The sequence below is a fragment of the Vitis riparia genome, chromosome 18, assembly GCF_004353265.1.
Source record: "Vitis riparia cultivar Riparia Gloire de Montpellier isolate 1030 chromosome 18, EGFV_Vit.rip_1.0, whole genome shotgun sequence".
In the NCBI taxonomy this organism is placed as follows: domain Eukaryota; kingdom Viridiplantae; phylum Streptophyta; class Magnoliopsida; order Vitales; family Vitaceae; genus Vitis; species Vitis riparia.
The window spans coordinates 4307687-4328576 of NC_048448.1; the positions used below are offsets into that span (position 1 = coordinate 4307687).

At 33.8% G+C, this 20890-nt stretch overlaps 1 protein-coding gene across 1 annotated transcript; it reads right to left on the reverse strand.

Moving 5' to 3' along the window:
- Positions 1-1722: 1722 nt before the first annotated feature.
- LOC117906362 (endoplasmic reticulum-Golgi intermediate compartment protein 3-like) lies at positions 1723-17923 on the reverse strand. The gene is made up of 14 exons (XM_034819356.1): positions 17848-17923; positions 17412-17601; positions 13765-13838; positions 13268-13351; positions 11864-11944; positions 9570-9650; positions 8571-8663; positions 5334-5513; positions 5145-5212; positions 4953-5004; positions 3291-3344; positions 3104-3196; positions 2668-2734; positions 1723-2182 (listed from the first exon to the last, which is right to left on the reverse strand). Exons 2-14 carry the CDS (start codon positions 17551-17553, stop codon positions 2091-2093), a joined length of 1161 nt encoding a protein of 386 aa, XP_034675247.1. The 5' UTR covers positions 17554-17601; positions 17848-17923; the 3' UTR covers positions 1723-2090.
- Positions 17924-20890: the final 2967 nt, after the last annotated feature.

Here is a 20890-nt window from a genome sequence, read left to right on the forward strand (position 1 = left end):
GTTTTTTTTCATTGGAACCGCTAAGCACACTAACTATTTAAAAATAAATGTAAATAATTGAAGGTATGTTATAGTGTGAACCAATATCAATATACGTGGATGCATGCATGGCTCAAACCTTAAACTAGTTGGATAGATACATCTTACTTCATTATCCACATAATTATGGATTTTGATTAATTTTATTAAAATCAAACTTTAATTAATAACTTTTTATTATTATTATTTTGATTATTTTACAATGTATTTAAAGTGGAAGCCTTGAATAAATAAGTGAGTTACCATTGTGTTTTGAGTAAATATACAATACATTATTGGGGTCAATTTTGTTAATTTCACATAATCCAATATACTTAGATTAAATTTATTTACAAAATGCAACATGGTTTCATACCATATTGTTTATATATAATAAACAAATTTTGTTCGCGTAAAGAAATTCTAACAAAATTTATTAACGAATAAATTTTATTTGAAGAGATTTTACAATTTGTTTTTTTAGGACAAAGCACGAACCCAACAAGGCAAGAATCCAATCATAATCATCACCTTGCGACAAGGAATTCACAATGCAGCTCTTCCTTTCTCTTTCTCTTTATTCTAATTCTTTCTTCTCAACGTGCAAAAACGAGTTCACACCGTGGCATCCGCATGCAAGAAAGAGCACCCAGAAAATCCAAATCCAAATCCTAAAGGAATCAAATCTTCACAAAGGCTTGGGAAAGCTTTTTCACTTTTAATCTTAATCAGAGACTGCATACCGGCCTTTGAACATTTCTATTTAGTTGTTCACATTACTTTCCCTCAAATTCTTCCAAAGCACCCCATAAAAGGTGGAAAAGACTTGTGTTGATGCTAGTGCCATTGGTGATTTAGAAATTCAAAGGTTCGAAAAGTAGCCAGCCAAAATTCGAGCGTTTATAATTTGGATAAAGGAAGGTGGATACCCAAGTGTAAATGGCAAGGGATCACAAACCTCAACTTCTACTTTAAAGGTAGAGCACGAGCCGGGAGTGGCTTGGTATTTAGGGCGTGTATAAAATGAATATTCTTTTATTTTATTTTATTTGGCATGTTAGCCCTCGTGTATCCCTTCTAATCATAATATAGTCGCATTTTACAAATCCTCTTTAATCCACAGAACGACACTGCAAGAATGGGATAGGTATGCACTCCAAAAGTAACATGGTGCATGCTTTATAGCCGGGTTCTTAAATTCTTTTGCCTGGGATAAAGGTAAAACAGCCATCTCAAAAATGCTATGCTCATCTTCTGAGACGTAATAGAATCAATTTTACCTTTTCACCTTTTCAAATCCACTAAGACCAATTGGACCATAATTGATATATTCCCATTTCCTACCTTCGCAACCAAAATAAAAAAGATGAAAAATTAATCATTTTTCAGAGTGAGCTATTCCTTAACCTGCATCGTCCATGCTATAAACATTATAAGATGGCTCAGATATTCAAAGAAATGCCTGGGTAGCACCTAGGGCTTATCTGTAAGATACCAAATTCTTATGGAGCAGGCCCCAATTGTTGACAGAACAGAACAGCAATTGACTACTCACCTTATCCATTCTAAGGTTTATAGACAGTTGCAATTCTAATCAAAAGAGTTGATGCTAATGGCAGCATCAACAACCACGGCTCATACAGCCACAAGCAATGCCTGGTCAATGCCATCACCTTTCAAAACAAAATCTGGACACCATTCCCCTTCAAAAGAACCACCTCCCAACCCCCATCCTTTATTGTTCTTGATATTTCTAATCAAGAAATTTCCAGCAGTTCTCATCATGAGAAAAATGATAAATCACTCTTATCTTCCAAACAGATATTCACATCATTGGTACAATTACAAATAACTGAAAACACTAGGTAAAGAGGTGGTAGTAAATATTAATGCGGAACAGAAAATTAATATAATTCACTGATCAAACAGATCACATGGAAAAACCTAAGTTGTGTTCAAAAGAAGCCCGCCAACTCTGCAGGGAGAGTCATTCACAGTTTCTCTTCTCTAAAGTAGGTCCTCTCCAAACCAACCAAAAACACGGCAGCAAAGGAGGCTGAACGAATTAGTCATCAACTAAATTTACCAATTTCTATCTTCTTCTTGATTGCCTTTTGACTATGGTATATGAAGGAATCTAATATCCCTGAAACAGTGAAAACACCTAAACACAAAAGCCAACAAACATTTGTTACATATCCAATCAAGGGGTAAAAAGGGAATACAATTATTGAGGTATGGTAAAGAAGATCATTTACATGGATTTTAAAACTTGAAAAAAGCAGAAGAATCCCCATGTTTGCCTGTTGATATAATACATCAACTTACCAGGAGAAGGAATGAATTCCCAGTTGATGCATGACAGGGAGTGAGGAAGAGAGGGAATTTAAAGATATATATGCAAAACGTTAAGTTTTAATATGTAATGTTTTCCCATTTTTGTTGTACATGAAAGGAAGGGAGGGAGAGAGTCATCAATGAAGGAACTTAAGGAATAAAAGATAGATATGCAAATCAACCTCAGTCATATTAGAGTATCCAGAGTAACAACAAATTAACCTCATTCATGTTTAAGTAATATAAGTAACAGTAAGAAGGCAAAACAAGTGCCCTAACTAAATAAGAGGAAAAAGGAAGCGAGGAAGCTACCTCCAACTATGGCACAGACATTTGTTAGGAAGTGCAAGAATGACACATGCTCCTCTGTGAAAGTCACCTGTTACAGGGAATCAGATATGAGAGACTGGTAAAAGCATCCAGATACCCCAAGTATGCTCTGAACTCTTTTAACTTATTGCAAGTATGCTCTGAACCGCCTGCCTGAAGATAAAACATACTTAACCCAAAATAGCATGTGCTTTCAGTTTGAGTTTTCAAAGTAATAATAACCATAGAGAAAGAAGATTTTCCATAAGTTTTAGGGGGAAAAAAAACAGGAAAGGAAAGAAATGAATAATGCTAAAGGAGTCATTGGCTGAACTGCATTAGTGAGGACAACCTGTCGCCCAGCATCACCAATATTACTTACGACCAGTAATTAGATCTTGAACTTGCTTATGCAAACATGGAACCACCCAAACTTTACCTTGATTGGAGAAAGGTCATAGAAGAAGAAAACTCCAGGAAGAGACTGAAGGCGACCTAGTTCTGCATTCCTAAAATGTTCTGTAACAGAGAACTGCATAAAAAAAGAATAGTGCATCTTATCTTATGTTCAAAAGGAAGCTTAGGCATAAGTCAGAGAGTAACAATTTTGATGTGTTTAACGGCACCTGATTTGTTGAGATAGTGTGCCCACTCACATGTGTATATACAGTGGGTACAACCTGCAACACGGCAGATTCTTCGATTATTTTACATCATGTGCATAACTATCAACACTACTCTAAAATTTGGAAAGTAAAAGGGAAACAAAAAATACAACTGGTCATGTCTTTTCACAGTTTCCTGTAGAATTAATGTTGGGATGAAATTTTATAATCTACACACTATGTACTAACATCTAAAAGGAAGATGGAGCAAAGCCCGAGTAAAAGCCAGTTTCCAATATAGAACACTCATAATTTGTTAAGGAACTCAAAAAGGACACATTTGCAGAAGAATTCCCTATAACACCAAAAAGATACTAAGGTGTAACACTGGGAAAAAGCCTCCAATACCAAAACACCATTATTAACCAAATATGTAGTTTCTAAACGTCCCTAGAGCTCCAATGATGTTATTTACTTCTTCACCACCACTGAATATTTTGCATGAGCTGCCTCTTACTTCTCCTATTCACCAAATGACATTAATGCAAGCAGCCTTGAAGGGAAAACTTAAGTTTTGACTAACCATCAATCAAATGGGATAGCACCTATCTCATCGCTGTTGATATTCTCCTTGATCAAAAGGCTTAGAGAATCATTAGACCGTACTACCTCAGCATTCTCTGAGAGTTAACCAAACACCATTTGCATCAATTTTCCCCAGGAATAACCAGCATCTATTGGAGTATAATTCAGTGGCGCTTCCATGTTTTGAGAACAAAGAAACAGGAAGCAGATAATCCAAAATCCGTCCAATATTAAGAAGAAAAAAGAATATCCTCAATGCCAAATACTACACAACCATGCAAAAGTAAACTCAATAGAATCATCTCCAAAATTCTTTGGTTCCTTTCTCAAATGAACCAAACTTTCCATGGGATATGGGCATTACAACAAATACATCCCCAGAGCCTGGAAAGAAGGAACCAAAACTAATCCATTGAAGGTGCCTCACTAAAACTAGCATCATTTAGTGCCTAGAATGAAAGTGACATTTCATAATGGAGAAAAGATGAGATCAGCTGATTTTCTCACACATTCACTCACAATGCATCAAAGAGGGAGGGAGCATCGTGCTTTTTTCTTTTTTAATTATTATAAGTAAGCGCAAAATTTTGTGAATAAAACAACAAAAAACTATCCACGAAGGTACACAGGATTGTATACAATGAGTATCAAAAAGCTATACCATAGAAAGATAAAACACAAAAACCCACTCCCTCCCTTAGTTAGCTCCCACCCAATCTTCATTGGCCAAAATAGATTGATTTGCACCTAGAACATAAGTTAAAGAAATTAATCCATCCATTCCCATGTTCACACTTGCTTGTTGCGATTCTGCTCGTAGCCATGTCAATCTTCAAACCTAAAATGAATTGATAAATATATATATATATATATATATATATTTATTTGGATAGGAAGATGGGATGAAGAGGAGATTGTGCCTGCAACAAACTTTAAGTGGGAGATGAGAGAATAATCTCATTCCCAGAAAATTCCTCTCCACACTGCATGAATTTTAAAAATATATCTTTTTATTATATGCAAGTAAAACATTTCAGAGAGGGAGAAAGAAAAAGAGAAAAAGAGAAAAATAGAAAAAATCACATAGAGAATGCTAACCTTGATGAAATACTGATACATCCCACTTGGAGTTGCCTGTATCCATTGCACACTGAAAATTAAAACAATAAAAGAGAATATATTAATGCAATTTCATAAAACCAAGGAGAAGGCCAGCATCTAATCAATTGAATCATAAAAAAGAATTTCTAGAAAAAATGATTAAAGGGGATGAAAAGAAAAGAATATTACCCATCGAGAGGATTCACAACACCAGGGAAATAGTCTCCAAAAGCTAACCTGTTGATCTTGTGACTAATCTGTATCACAAAATAGAAGGATGATAATGTGTATCACTTAATGCAGACAATTTTTTTATTTTATTTTAAAAATGTTTGAACATCTACTACCAGAGCTCAAGCCAGTAGGAATATATCTCACATTAAAGCTATCCTTTTGAAATGCCAGCAGATCGTGTACATGAATATTTGATTGTTGAAAGCTTTTCCCAGGTGCAAAATGGAAATTCCCAGCAACCTTATTAACTTCCAAGAATCCATATATATTACACCCTTCACCTTCTTCATCTTTAATCCTTTGCAGAAAACCTTCTCTCTTGCACTGGATGTCATATAAAAATCATAAAGGCGAAAAAGACGAAAGTTTAAATTCATGAAGAAAATTTGCAACTCATACAATCAATAAAATCATGACACAACTCATGATCGGTCCTTTTCTGAATCAGTGAAAAATGAGGGGAAGAACATCTCCAGAGGCAGAATAGTTTTTTAAGAAAACATCAGATACCCTCATCATATTTATAAATATAGTTAGACAAGGCTACATGATATCTCTGTTGATTGTCCTGGTGTTTACCTAGACAACTGCACAATAGCCACATCAATATAATATTATATGGGTCACGTTACTTTATACATGATTTGAAGGGAATGGGTTGTGTATCCATGGGAACCATGTCGATACCACATTGCATAAGTTGCATCACTCAATATACAGTTCTAAGGGGAGTTGTCCTATATCCATGGTTTTTCCTGGTCCCAAGTGGGGCTAGTGGGTTTCCTCATTATCAAAAGAAAAAATAAATATCTAGTTGGGATACAGACTTTGTTGTTTTTGATGCAAAGTGAATGTTATTGAAAAGAGAACTAATCAAGTATGGATCCTGCACAAAGTCCTGACACTTTACGGACATTCCTGATTTAGGAAAGGTTGGTTAATCATGATAATATTGTAAGTTGATCTTTCACATCCCTCTAAGATCAGATGACTAAATGATGAAAGCAATCAGGAATACCTATAACATGAATTGTCTCATGTTACTAATTTCACCTTCTGCGGCTAAATGTACTAGCAAATATTTGATACAAAAAATCCAATTCTGCACTATTAGTGATGGATCGCACAAAATGAACCTGGTGTGGGATTCAGATGGGAGCAAGAGCAACATTTTCCCTATGACATTTCCAGTTTTAAACAATTTAGATCTCACTAAAGATATTATAAAAGTTAAATAAATATTTATGTATTATCAAAGTCAAGTGATGATACAATTATGGCTTAATAAAATAGGAGGGATAAAAATAAATAAATATATAATCCAAATTCAGTAGTAGCAAGGATGGATCAAACCAAATGAAACCTACAGCAGGAAATCATGTGGTAGCAAGAGCAACATTTTTTATTTTTTATCAGAAACAAACTGTATTAATTGATATGAAAAGCATGAGAAGGATGAGAAGTCTTCCCCATAATGTACAAACCTGATTAAAAGAAACTAAGAAAACCTCCACAAAACAAGGATGGCTATACAATAAGGACAAAAGGCCTATACAAGTATAACAACAGCAGCCCTTGTAACCCAACCCTAATGTGTACAAATGGAGAGCCAACTAAGCTAAATAACACTCAAAGGGTAGGGTTTAAAAATGTCTGTAAAGTAAGCCCAAAAAAAACCATAGAAATGAAGCAAATCCCACAACGACTATGGCATCCTCCAAGTATCCTCGAAAATCCATGCGCTCCTCCAAGAGCAACATCTTCCCTAGAATAACTATAAGGATGACAAATCTGTTCATTAAATGTCTTCTCATGGGTGGCTGCACTAAATATTTGATATCTTCACTTAGCTAATCAGGTGATAGATGAGCTAGCTAAAAGAAAAACAAAACAATTTGTATCTTTTGTTGGAGATTATGCGCCTCCTTGAATCAATCTAATGTTTGTTCCAAATGTAGTTTCACTTTTTGTAATTTCACTCGTTTGTTCAGCTGTATGGGTCCATGTTAAGGAATCCATTCCATCGTCTTTATCTAAATCTGTACATTGTGGATGGATGTCTGGTCCTTCTTGATCTTTTTAATTAATTAGGAGGTGCACCCAAAGTAAATGGGAGGTATACAAAAGGCTCCAAATTTTGGACAAAAAGAAAAAAAAAAAAAAACCCTGAAAAAGAGTGCCTGCAAGAAGATCTATTCATAATACAAAGGACCTACCTATTCACAATTAAGGCTATCAATCAAATCCAACATTCTGACAATCCCCATCCCCATTACAGTCTGATGCCATTCCAACAAAGATTTCAAAAAGGTCTCCTTCATTCTTTGATCTAGCAACTCTTTTGCACAAAATATTCTTCGGTCATGCTCTTTCCATATACATCAAGATAAACATACGGGAACCATGTGCCAAACACCCATTTCAACCCAAAAATTGCTAAAATAAGATTCCTCAGCTTTTTTGCCCTATCACAATGAATTAGCAAGTGATTTGTTGTTTCTTCATTATCTTTGCAAAGGCTACACTTACTAACCATTGTCTGCCTCCTTCTCATGAGGGTATCTATGGTTAGGATTTTCCCCCAAATTGCTTCCCGTGCCAAAAAAGAAGTGAGGGACTCAAAGGGGCACATTACCTCAAATTTCTTTGGTATGGAACATCTCTACTTCTGCCACATAAAGACCTATAGTAAGACTTTAACACAAAAGATTCTCTTACTATATTCTTTTCATTGTAAGCTGCTCAGCCCTACTCCTTGTACTCCTACTGAATAAATGAGCTTGAGAAATTGAATCACTGCATCATTTCCCAATCCTGAAAATGCCTTCTGAACCAAAGAGAGAGGCCAATGGCCTCCATTTCTTCCCCCATCCCACACTTCTGCTATTGTAGCATTCTTATCAGAGGCTAAATTGAAAAGCAATGGAAAAGCCACCTTCAAAGAACTCTCACCCACCCATCTGTCCCACCAGAATTTAGTATTCATACCATTTCTGACCTGAATGGTTGTCCTGCTTTTAAGATAATCCCATCCTTTCCTAATGGTTTTCCATAAGCTTACCCCAAAAGATCATCTCACCTCAAGTAAAGATTCTATAAAATAAAAGTTAAATACATGTTCATCAAAATCAAGTGATGATGTAATTATGGCTTCATGAAATAGGATGCCTTCAGAGGAGGGGAGAAAAAAAATCTACCCATACAACCTCACCTTCCACTGTGGCAAAATTAGACATTCACTTTCATTTCACAACATTGCAACCGCTAAATTTTTAATGTTAAGGTAATTCATTTTGGTTCAAGATAACTGATGTCCTAAAAGGAACTTAAACCTAGAAAATATGTAGTGCCAAGAAAACTAAAGATTTCATAGTAATAGACCTGGTCAATCAAATCTGGATTTGACATCGCCCAACCTTTCTTCCGGTATGCTTCACGAACTTCTTCACAGTTATTACAACAATCATCATCTGACTGCAAAATAACAAAGGGAAAATGGAATACAAGTCATCAATATAGGTGCAGAAAAAAAGGTCTTTGGTTAAAATGGTTGCATTTTACAAGAAACTTCATCAGCAAAGGATGAGTTATCCACCATGGAACCCAGGTAGTTCTAAGTAAATTATTTATTATTAAAAAACAGAGTAATAATCATCAGTTACAGTAGATTGGTAATAGGCATTTTTGCCCCTTTTTGACCCTATCATCACACTTTAATTATGAGCTAACTATTGCCTCCAACCCATGGAACTACTTTGTTCATAAGAGAAAAAAAAATTGAGCAAACCCTACAACATCTTGTAGTGTCTACTCAAACACCATTAATTTAAGACCAAACATAAAATAAAAAGAAATATAGCATTACAGCCAGAGGAACATGCTAGATATAAGATACACAATTAACATGCAATGGGGTACTAAATGCATGCACTTTGTTACATAGTAAACAAGAGTACTTCTAGAAATACATAGGCTGCAATAAAAACCAAGCTACTTGAATTTAGCTTGAGATTTACTCAATTAGAAGCTTGCTTGAGATCATTAATAAGCAAATCAGCCAAGTTCAACCCTAGTTTAGAGATCATTAACTTTTTGAGACAAGTGCAAGCAGTGTGCTACTTGGCTTGACTTGTAAATAGCACTAACATTCCAAGATGAACCGATCTCTTGAGATCATTCTTTAGATAAATAATCCAAGCTCAATCCTATAATGAAGCTCATAAATTTTGAGAGCCAGGCTCAAGCAAGTTGGCAAGGATGGGCACGGTTGACTGAATGAAAGCTATCCAGTTCAATGTTTCCCAAGTCAGTGGACTACATATTGCACATACAGATTTTAATATTATTTCTTAGGTAAATATCAACATAAGGGCTCCATACCGCTTCTGCACCATAACATGACCCACAATACGTTTCGTTATGCTCAAGCCTGCCTCCATGTTTCTGTAAAGGCTTTTCAATCTGTCATGCAGGAAAAAAGGTAATCAGAAAAATGAAAGATTAAAAATAAAAATATACAACATATAGAGAAAGGTAGAGTTTCTTGGATCCATTCATAAGTAAATAGCATGTTCAGCATAATTATCTGCAACATCAGAATAAATGAAAAGAATCATTTGAATAGTAGATTCCGTTGCATAGTTGTTAACTCATAAAACATATCGTATATCGTTTTTTTTTTTTTTTCTATATCATGTATCATAAATTTTTTATATGGTAAAAAAAAAAATACATATATATCCATACATGTGCATATATCTTGGAAGCATGAAATATATATTTAATTTCATAAAAGATAATAGGATCTAAAGAGTTAAACTATATCATATCATATAAAAATATTGAATGCCAGAGTTTTGAAAAGTTCAATTTAATAAAATATGAGTTTAATGTATAGTTTCATCACAAAATCCACAAAAATAAACCTTAAAAATTTTATATTTGATGTTTATTTCAAAAGTCCAGTCATTTGTATGTCTTAGATGTATTGTTTATAGATATTAGATACAGATATATCATCTCCAAACTTCCAACTTTTCATGATTGTCATCTTTCCTTTCCTAGTGAAAAAAGAAATAAAAGAAAACTAACATATTAAGCTTGTTTTTATTCACCAATTACTATCATTTTTAATGTCAACATTCAAACTATTTAAATGAAAATTTTCTAATATTTCATTGTAAAAATAAATTTACTTAACTTCTAATGTAACATAGTTTTAAAAAGTGCAAAGCGCAAGACGAAGGCTTTAGTGAAGTGAGGCACGGGCTTTAGTGAAGCAGGGCGCACATACATATATATACCCTTTGGTATTTTTCTCTGTTTTTCAATTTAATATCTATTTATTTGCCCTAAATAGAGAAATGTGTTCAGGACAAATAAATAGATATTAAATTGAAAAACAGAGAAAATACCAAGGGGTCGTCAAAGAAATTGAGAAAGCTCAAAAAGCCCAAAAAGGTACGTTGGGACCATCAAGGAAATTAAGAAAGAAAGCCTCTTCTTCGCAGTTCTCTTCAACCTTCCAGTGCAGCCCAGATTAGGGCTTTAGAGGACAAGAAGAAGGGAGAAAAAAAATTGGAAGAAGTGTACCTTTGTGGAGATTTGCACTTGGTCAAAGGCGAGCACTTTTCACACTTAAGCAATGCCTTCTTCAACAGGCTGCGCCTAGAGTAAGATGAGGCGTCGAAGCTTCGCATCGCGCCACCTTGTGCCTAGGCCTACCTAAACCGTTCCTTTTAAAACTATGGACTATGGCTTTTCTAGTAGGATTATTTTACCTTCACCTCTCTCTCTCTTTTATGACCAATTTTTAACCTTCCTATATATTTGAAAAAGTAATATTATAATTCATTTAACAAAAAAAAAAAAATTTGAATTTGATTTTTCTTAAAAATTATTAAAAATAGTTGAAAGAGTATGTATCATTGTATTGCATATTGTATCATTTTTTTTTTTTTTTGATAGGTAAAGAAAAGATCTATTGAAAAGAGACGCCAAAAGAGTGACTCAAGGTATACAATATCTATACACCCACCGCCAAAATGTATTGCATATTGTATCATGCATCATATATGTATCATAAGATAACTTTTAAAAAAAGATATGAATTGTGATACATATCACATCATTATATTATATTCTGTATCACAAGTTTTTAATAACTATGTTCAATTGGCTTAAAAGGAGGAAGATTTATCACTCAACGTCAATGGTTCAATGACACCCTAATCATAAACAACGCTCCATTCAATAAAATCTGGACTTGCTAGAATCCAAATACCTCTGCTTTTCTGTCCTCAGTGCAGTCTTAAGTTTAGAATCCCCTTTTGATTTTGCGGATGCTGCAAAAACACATTTCTTATGTGGAGAGACTAAACTTTTTTTTTTTTTTGATGGATCAAAAAGGAGTATATTAAATAGAGAAACGCTAAAAGAGTGCCCCAATGTATACAAGAAGTATATATAGGAGCCTAAAATTGCCACAAAAAAAGGGGGAACAACAAAAAACAGCACCCCCTCAACCAGAGACTAAACTTCCTACACCATTGATAATACTCTGAGTTGCTTTGAGGGTGTCATGTCATCAAGACGTAGGACTCAAGTTGATCCATAGATATATATGAAAAATGTTTGTCCCAAAGATGAACTTCAAGAAATATCTTATTACTAACCTTAGGAGAACCAATCCCATCCTGCCTTGCTTCTATAACACTGCCATGGGCATCTATTCTTTTCTTGATTATGTCATGTCTCTGCAAATAAAAGGCATGAAAATAAATGTCACTCAACAGAACAAGGAACAAAAATATAAGGTCAAAAGTGATAAGCACCACATTACATGCACACAGAACTGAATACAGTCAAGTTCAGAAGTAATGTGCGCTACACCAGTGCACATAGCTGGTATCACTGTGGAAAATTTCAATAACTGTGCTGTGGGTAACTTCCTAAATTCCCCTTATTCTTGATGTGTTAACTTCTAAAATAGTGTTTGACTGCAGCATTATACTGTTCTCCACCAGGACAGGAATAAAAGGCTCTAGAAATGTGTTTGTCTAGCACAGTCTTAAGTGGGAAAACAGGCTAGCGTATTCCAGCAGAGGGCTAAAAGGCAAGCATCCCACCATCGGCATGATCTTCCAATTTTTATTTTTATTTTTATTTTACTTTTTCTTTCTTGCTTTGTTCCCTTTTTTTCTTCAAAAAGCATCATTTCCCCAAATTCTCTCCTCAGTTTCTCACCTTGTCTTCCACACCTAAACTATTACAAAAAAGGGGGAAAAAAATTAAAATCCCACAGACCATGTTAGTTGGAAGAAAAAAAACCTTCCCTCATTAATCTGGGACTACGATAACCCAAAATAATCATAGAAGGGAACCTCAAGCTGGCTTTCCAGTGCATTAGCTGCTCCCCAAACAAAGACACGCATATTTCTTAAATCACATTATAATTTCTACCTTGTTATTAAGTTGCATAGTATGAATTCCTTCCCATCAATGGCTGGAGGGAGTGTTAAGCTATCATATTGTGTTAAACATATATTGTAGTAAACCCACTGCCATTGTATATTTGTGTTATTTTTATACAGCCCCAAAAGTTCAAGAAGTAAGAAGAACTACATGGCAAGATTAGACAATGATAACCAAGTTTGATGCAAGCTTTCAACAGGGTGGCTAGGATGCCTGCTTATACTTGTGAAGTTGCAGACAGTGCTTTCACAAGTGCAAAGAAAAAACATAAATACGCAGAATACATCCATCAAAACATGAAGTGCAAAAAATGCTACCCATACTTGTCAGTTACTTCCTTTTCTAGACACTCTACTAGCTTGGTTGCATGGTCCATTTATTTATGCTAGAGGTTTAAAGAAGGTTAAGCTTCCTCTCACCCCCACCACCCCCTGCCACCAGCCCCTTTTTGGGTTGGGAGGGGGGAACGCTCTACATTAAGAGTTATGCATGTGTGCACGCATGGATGAGCGAAATTTTATGGCAACAGGTCACTAAAAATTGCTATTTTAAGAAAAACATAATCAACAGCAAGATGTGGACCATGTGGTCCTTGAAACACATACCACATCAAGATGTTGCTCTCCACTTATATCCATGGCATCAAGACTGAGTATGGAACATGGAAGGGCAGGAAAAGTGACATCAAACTGCACTTTCAAACATAAAAAGCACATGGATCAATCAAGTGGATAATTGAGGTAAATCATGAAACAATCACGTTACTGATTATAAAATATGAAACCACCAATAAATATAATAAGTTGTCAAGGACAAACATTATAGCTGGCTAGCAAAGCCACAAATATCCTGAAGTTTCATGAAATAGACATTCTCAAAGCCATCAAAGAACCCATAACCAAGAAACTAACAATAAAAGCAAAACATTCAAAATTCAGAATCAGGAGCTCGCAAGAACTGTTAAACCTTAATGAGGGTTGTATAATGTTGTAGAAATTTAATGCAAAATTATAGGATAAAAGAGGGAATGAAAAATCTTAAAAGCTTCCAGCGATTGAGAAGCTATTTGCTGTTCTTTTACAGAAAAAGAGTATGATATTACATTGATACGTAGTGTTTCTCCTCTTGAAGTATCTACTACAAGCTTTGTTTCTGTTACAGCATGGAGATATAACCCTGGAACCAAGTGAAAGGACAAAAGTCAATGTATAAGAATACAATAAATGATTAAAGGGACAGGGGGCAAAGCGAGTTGATTAACAGTATTCACAAAGCAAGGAACACAGAGAAAAAACTAATGCCAATTAAATCTGTAAAGCTGTAAAGCTAACTGCAAAGGCACAGGATTTAAATCTGAAAGCCGTACATTCCAAATAATAGGTCAGTTTCTACAAGCATATAACAACATAAGTGATATAAATGCAGAAATAGGTCTAAGCTATTAGTACCGAGGTTTATCACTTAAATCCGTGCATGTTAGCATGATTTCTGATGAGCAAAGGAATGAAGGAATCATATGGTTCAGTTGGCCCCATCCAGTGATGGCAGTGAATCCTTTCCAGTAGGGGCAAAGATCAATGTCAGTTTAGCAACTGCAAAGACAAACTTCCTTTGAAACATGAGGGTACTTGTGCGGTTGTAAATGTGAACAGATCAGTTTATCATTAAGCCTCCAATATATCAATCCCATAGGGGAGGATCCCATGCAGCCCTTTCAGATATCTAACTGGATTAAAAATTAATATATATATTAAAAAAAGAACCACCACCAAGACATCAAGAGAAATAAGGGCTGAAAGATTCCATTAAAAATCATAATCAAGTCCAGCTTTTAACAGACAAAATTACCCTCTTTCAGTCACCAAAGTTTAGCACTTCATCAATATATGCATTGCAATAATAGCATCCAACCATGTTACTCATGTCTTTGAGCCTAATCCAACTATTCCAAACTAAAACTCAAGAGGGCATGATAATCGAGTTTCAAAGCAACAGAGGATCAAAAGATGGCTCACATTCTCAGCATCACCTTTGCACATGATATGATTATTTGAGATAGATCATCCATCTCATGAAAATTAGAAGCTTCATGGCAAAGACATGATCAAGAGTTGCTGGAGAGAGAGAGAGAGAGAGGGAGAGAGGTAATTCAAGCAGCTCTATCTGTGCAAAGGCACTCATGATCTACTTTTCGAATATTTAAAAGAATGATGAAACAAAACCAATTTCCCAAGTAAATCTATACTCCCACTTCAATCTAGAGAGCTTTTCTTCTACATGTTAGAGCAAAGCTCATTTGAATCACTATAAGTGTTGGAGAAAAGATGACGGAAAAGAAAAAGGGGAAGGAAAGATAAAATGAAGGAAACTAAGTAAATAAACAAATTTGAATGTAATACATTTTTTTCCAATCATTCTCCAATTGTTTTTTCCACTTTTTTATATAAAAAATGAAGAATTTGAAAATGTATAAGCTTCTAAATAATTTTCATTTTATTTTATTTTCCTTCGTATTGTTCATTCTAAATCATATAAGAGAATTTCTTCCAATTTTTTTCTCCTTTTCCTTGAAGATGTATTTATTTGTTAATAATTTTCACCGCATTTCATTTTCCTTTTGTATTTCTACAGTAAACTAAACAAGAGCTAGGGCTAGTTTGGAAACTGTTCTTGAAAGCGGATTTCTAACTAAAAAAACATGTTTGACATTTTTTTTTCTTTCTAGAAACAGTTTTTTAAAAATTTGTTTTGAAAATAGGTTGTTTTTTAGAACAATTTTAAAACTGTTTTCTACATTTAAGTTCCCAAGTAGAATTTTATTCTTGAAAACAATTGACAATTGTTCTTAAAAACTATTTTTTGAGGTTTGTTTTAAAAACTTTGTCAAATGGGCTCTAAGATTTCTTCCCTTTTTTCTTTCCATTTCTGAGTACTTTCCAAGATAGAGCACAAAAAATTAACATTCCAATCCACCAGATTTCCTTCAATGACAGAACTCACATCATTCAACTTAGAAGGCAACAAATAGTCATTCAGAGTCACACTATTGACCGTGAGAATTTCGTAAATATACAAAATGCATGCACAAGAGTGCATCACATCCTCCAAAAACCTTGCTCTGCACCCACTGCTTATTGGAAGCTTACACCTTTCTTTAAAGGTATAATAACCAGTATCTTTTCATAAAGCCACATCCTTATGAACCTGACCAAGGGAGTCCCATCTGAGGGTATTTTTTAGCATCATTCCCATTTAAAAGGTCTTTCATTTCTTAAAGTATCCCATCCCCTTTTAAGCCACTTACCATAACAAAGTCTCAGTCAACCAAATGGGTGCCCTCAAAGCACCACCTCTACTTCATGCACAAACTCCAGCCCACCCTTATGAAGATATTTAAACTCACCATGCTCTCCATCTTTCAAAATAATATTTCCTGACCTTTTCTCGAATTTCCACCAAGTGACTTTGGAATTGAAACCAGCCACAGGAAGCAAGAATATAGGATCAATAGAGAATCTGGGCGAGAATGAGTTAACCTTAATGAGATTCCCTCTTAACCAACAGAAACTCGTATCTTTCTACCACCAAATCCCAAAGAGGAGCACTTAAAAGGCAAGTCCAAGGGAAGACTCAAATAGGGTGATGGTAATGAAGCCACTTTACAACCAAATTCAGCAGGATTAAAGACTGGACAATTCATGACTTTTTTCTTTTCTCTGAATTAATAAGGCCTCTATTGCTCTCCAGTATCTTCTTCTTCCTTTTTTTTCTTTGTTAGGCATGCTTATGAATGTCTACTCTGATTATGTTTCGTAGATGGCCCTCCATGATTGACTTCTCTATCAAATGGTAATGAGCCCACTTTACAGCCAAAATCAGCAGGATTAAAGACTGGACTACTCACGACATATCTCCTTTCTCTGAATTAATAAGATCTCTATTACTCTCCAGTATCTTCTTCTTCCTTTCTTTTTTATTTTTCTTTTTTTCTTTTTTGGCAGGCATTCTTATGAATGTCTACTCTGTCTGTTATCTTCTTTACCCATTGGCCATGGAAAAAAAAAAAAAAAGAATTCTTTTTATGTTATGGCCCTCTATGATTGAACTTCTAGATTTTGCTGATATTGTTGATCCCTAGAATTCAATTGTTATTTTGTTAGAATTCAGCACACACAAATAATTTGACTGAGCAGACACACAAAGAAAATCCTGAAGTTGAAATACACATATCGTGAAATAGGGTAACAGCCCAACATGAACTTAAGATTACGCTTAAATAAATTTGCTTCTGGAAGCCCAAGGCGCAAAGGTCTAAGATATAGTATAACTACAGTAGCTGTTTTTCAGTTTTTGTTCTAAGTAAATTACATCAAAAACCCCTAAACATTTACAAACCAATTTTGAACCTAATATCAACCGCCAAAGTTAATATTACACCTAGACCCTTCCACTTTATCGGATACAAATAAGCTGTACAAATCTACAACTAAGATAAACCAATTATACTACAACAAACATAATTCATAGCCTAATGGAAGCAACACCGCTCCCATTGGAACACACAGATCCAATAGAGAATCAGTCATTACGAACAATGCTTGCACCAATTCTCAAATTGAAATAAATCAACCAATCCAGACAAGGATCAGACACCCATATAACAAAACAATAATTCCAGATCCAATAAGTTTCAAACAATAAAATCATTAAACCCTAAAATATATGTGTATCGAGGGATAGAGTACAAACTGAGCTCGGAGATGAAGAGCAAGAGCATAAAAATGGATGAGGCGAGGGTAATAACGCCACCGGAGAGTGTACGGCTGTAGAAATCCTCGTTGATCTTAGGGTAAGCATCCAAGTTCCGAAGCTTGTTGATTATGTTGTCCATGGCTACCACCGCAGACAGATTGTTGTTTGATCGTTCGATGCTATTAATCTAGTGCGATTTTAGTTATTAAAATTAAAAAGAAAAAGAAACGAAAAGAAAAGAAAAGAAAATCTCATCAATTAAACGCCCCGCTGAATCAGAGCTGACTGGCTCCAAACGACGCGCTTAAGAAGGGAAAGGTATCGTATTTTCTTGCTTTTTTTATTTTCTGTTTTCTCTCTTTCTCGGAAGAGAGATATAGAGGGAGGGAAGGAGGGAGGGAGAGAGAGAGAGAGAGAGGCGCGCCGTACAAACCTCCCTTTTCTTCCGCAGTATTTACGATCTACGATCTACCGTTCGGTATTACTTGATTACTGTGTAGCAGCTCTTCATTTGCATTTTGGTTTTTTTGTTGTGTAGAAGCTTCTCTGCATTATAAATATTTCCTTATTTAGATTGGCCCAGATTTGGACGATGTAAATTCAACCTAAAAATAATTTTATGCTTGTCGGATTTTAGCCTTACAATTTAATTAAGGAATCAATTTTATAGCTAATATTAAATTATTGATACAAAAATATGCTTTATTCGATAATGGGTCTGCAGGCCCTAGAAAAAGAAAGTTTAGACTTTCATGGGCTAGGCTGAGCGTCAGTTGCTGACGAACCGGTTCGGCCCGGCCTATGTTTAAGTGGCTAACTCTACCCACTACTGTTTGTGCTAGGGCCCAATTAATAAAATTAGTGCTATGAGGATTCATTTGTCCACAGCATTATTTGAGAGTGGAGTGGAAATGAGTAGAATATTGAATAGAAAATGTATCTTCAACAAGTGAAATTAATGCCTATAGGCTGCTGACATTGCAGGTCTGCCTGGGTTGATTAAATGCTCTTCAGTCTTCACGCTTGTAGGCTGCTGCTCCTCAGGCAATTCTGGAAATGGTTCATCTTCCGTATGAATTGAGTGGGCCTCCACATGCCTTTTGCCCAATTGCTCTTCTGAAAAGCCCAAATTCCCAAAAGCCCAAAAGGTATGCTTGGGAACACCCAATTTGGTCTTTTTTTTTTTTTTTTGGTTCTTTTAAAAGCCTCGAGAGAATACCAAATTATAGGACAAATATGATGGTCCAAAGACGAATGATGATATCAGATTTTGTTACATCATGCATGACATTGAAGTTAGGCATGGACACATCATTTGTTAAACGTCATTTTACATTTCCTTTTACAATGAAAAAAAAGAAGAATATATAGAGTTTTTAATGCAGCAATGGAGCACCATTATTAATACTTTACGGGGGTGCACAATTGCAAGTCAACAACAATATGAGGGGCGGTACTGTTTTGAAATTAAGTGTTGACATATGTGTCACATGCATGAAATAAAAGGCGTTACACAGTGGCGGCCTGTAGCCCACTTTATACGATTTATATATAGAGAGAGAGAGAGAATAATATTACCTTATAACTGTTTTAAAAAATAATTTTTTAAAACAGTTTTTAAAAACCGTTTTTTTTTTATTTTGATACAATAAAAGTTTATTTGAAAACTTAAAATATTTTAAACCTATTATTAATATTTTTAAATATATTTTAAAAATAATTTTTATATCTAGTAATTTATTTTTAATTATTTTATATGTTTGTATAATTATTTTTAAAAACCACCTTTAAAAAACAATTAAAAACAACTAAAACACGTTATCTAAAAACACCTTATTTTTTGTTCTTAAAAATTAAAAATAGTTTTTGGTTATCAAACATGTTTTATGTGTTTTTTATGTTGAAAAATAAATATTGATCAACAAAACAGTTCTTAAATAAGTCTTATGTGCTTGTTTGAATTTTGAGTATAAGGATATTAATAAAGGGGTTGAGTAAAAATATTTGGAATGATTTTTCACTTGTAATGATTTTGTTTACAATTTTTATTTTTTATTTTCCAAACATGGGATAAAAAAGGTTTTTGATAATAATAGTAATGATATCATTATTTTCATGTTAATTTTTGTTTCTTAAATAAATCCAATCTTGTAATAATAAAGCTTTTATAAAAATTAATAGATACTTTTAACTTTTGAAAAACCAACAAAAAATCTTTTTTTGCTTTTACTTTTTATATGTGATTCATCCATAAAATCATTTCGAAATCTTAGAGGTTGAATTTATTACTATTTCATTCCTTTTTTTCTTTTCTTTGATCTTTCTTTTGGTACCCTTTTCCATTTTTATTTTTTTTATTTTTTATTATTAGTATGATTACTTGTTCTTTCCGTCTAAAATTTGGTATAGTCCATTTATCAAACTTTGACTATACATATTATATATATGACTAATTTCTTTTTTCGATTTTAAACATAAGTAAACTGACATGGGAGTTAATAAAAACATTTGGAATGATTTTTCACTTTTAATGACCTTATTTAAGAATTTTTTTTTTCCAAATATGGGATAAAAAAGGCTTCTAATATAATAGTAATAATATCATTTTTTTCGTGTTATGTTTTTGTTTCTTAAATAAAAATCCCTTTTTAATATAATTATTTTATTGTAATAAATTTTTATAAAAATTAATAGATACTTTTAACTTTTAAAAAACCAACAAATGTTCCTTTTTGTCTTTTGTTTTTCATATATCATTTATCCATAAAATCATTCGCAATCCTAGAAGTCGAATTTTTTTTTTTCTTCCATTTTCCTTTCGACACCCTTTTCCTTTTATTTTATTTTTTTCTATTTTTTTATTAGTATGATTACTTGTTCTTTTAGTCCAAAGTTCGGTATAGTCCATTATCAAACTTTGAATGTACACTATATATATACATAGGAGTTGAGTAAATATTGGATAAAAGAGACTTCTAATAATAATGGGAATAATATCACTATTTTAGTGTTAAGTTTTTGTTTCTTAAATAAAATCCTCATTTATTATAATAAATTTTCTATAAAAATTAATAGATACGCTTAACTTTGAGAAAACCAACAAAGGTTTTTTTTTTCTTTGCTTTTTAGATATCATTCTATAAAATTATTGGAATCCTACAAAGCAAATTTCTTACTTTTTCCTTTCTTTCATTATCCTTTTAACACCTTTTTACTTTTACTTTTTTTTTTTTTATCTATTTCTTTATAAGTATGATTACTTATTCTTTTAGTCTAAACTTTGGTATAGTCCATCATAAAAATTTGACTTTGCGCTCTTTAGTTATATTAAGATTTGTTTAGTCTTATATTTTGATAATAACAAAATAATATTTAGATCTAGTGGTTATATTTAAATGTGATAAGTAACAAGATCTTTTTGAAACCATTAAAAAGTTATATGGAACAAAAGAGGAATTCAAAAAGAAGGAATAAAA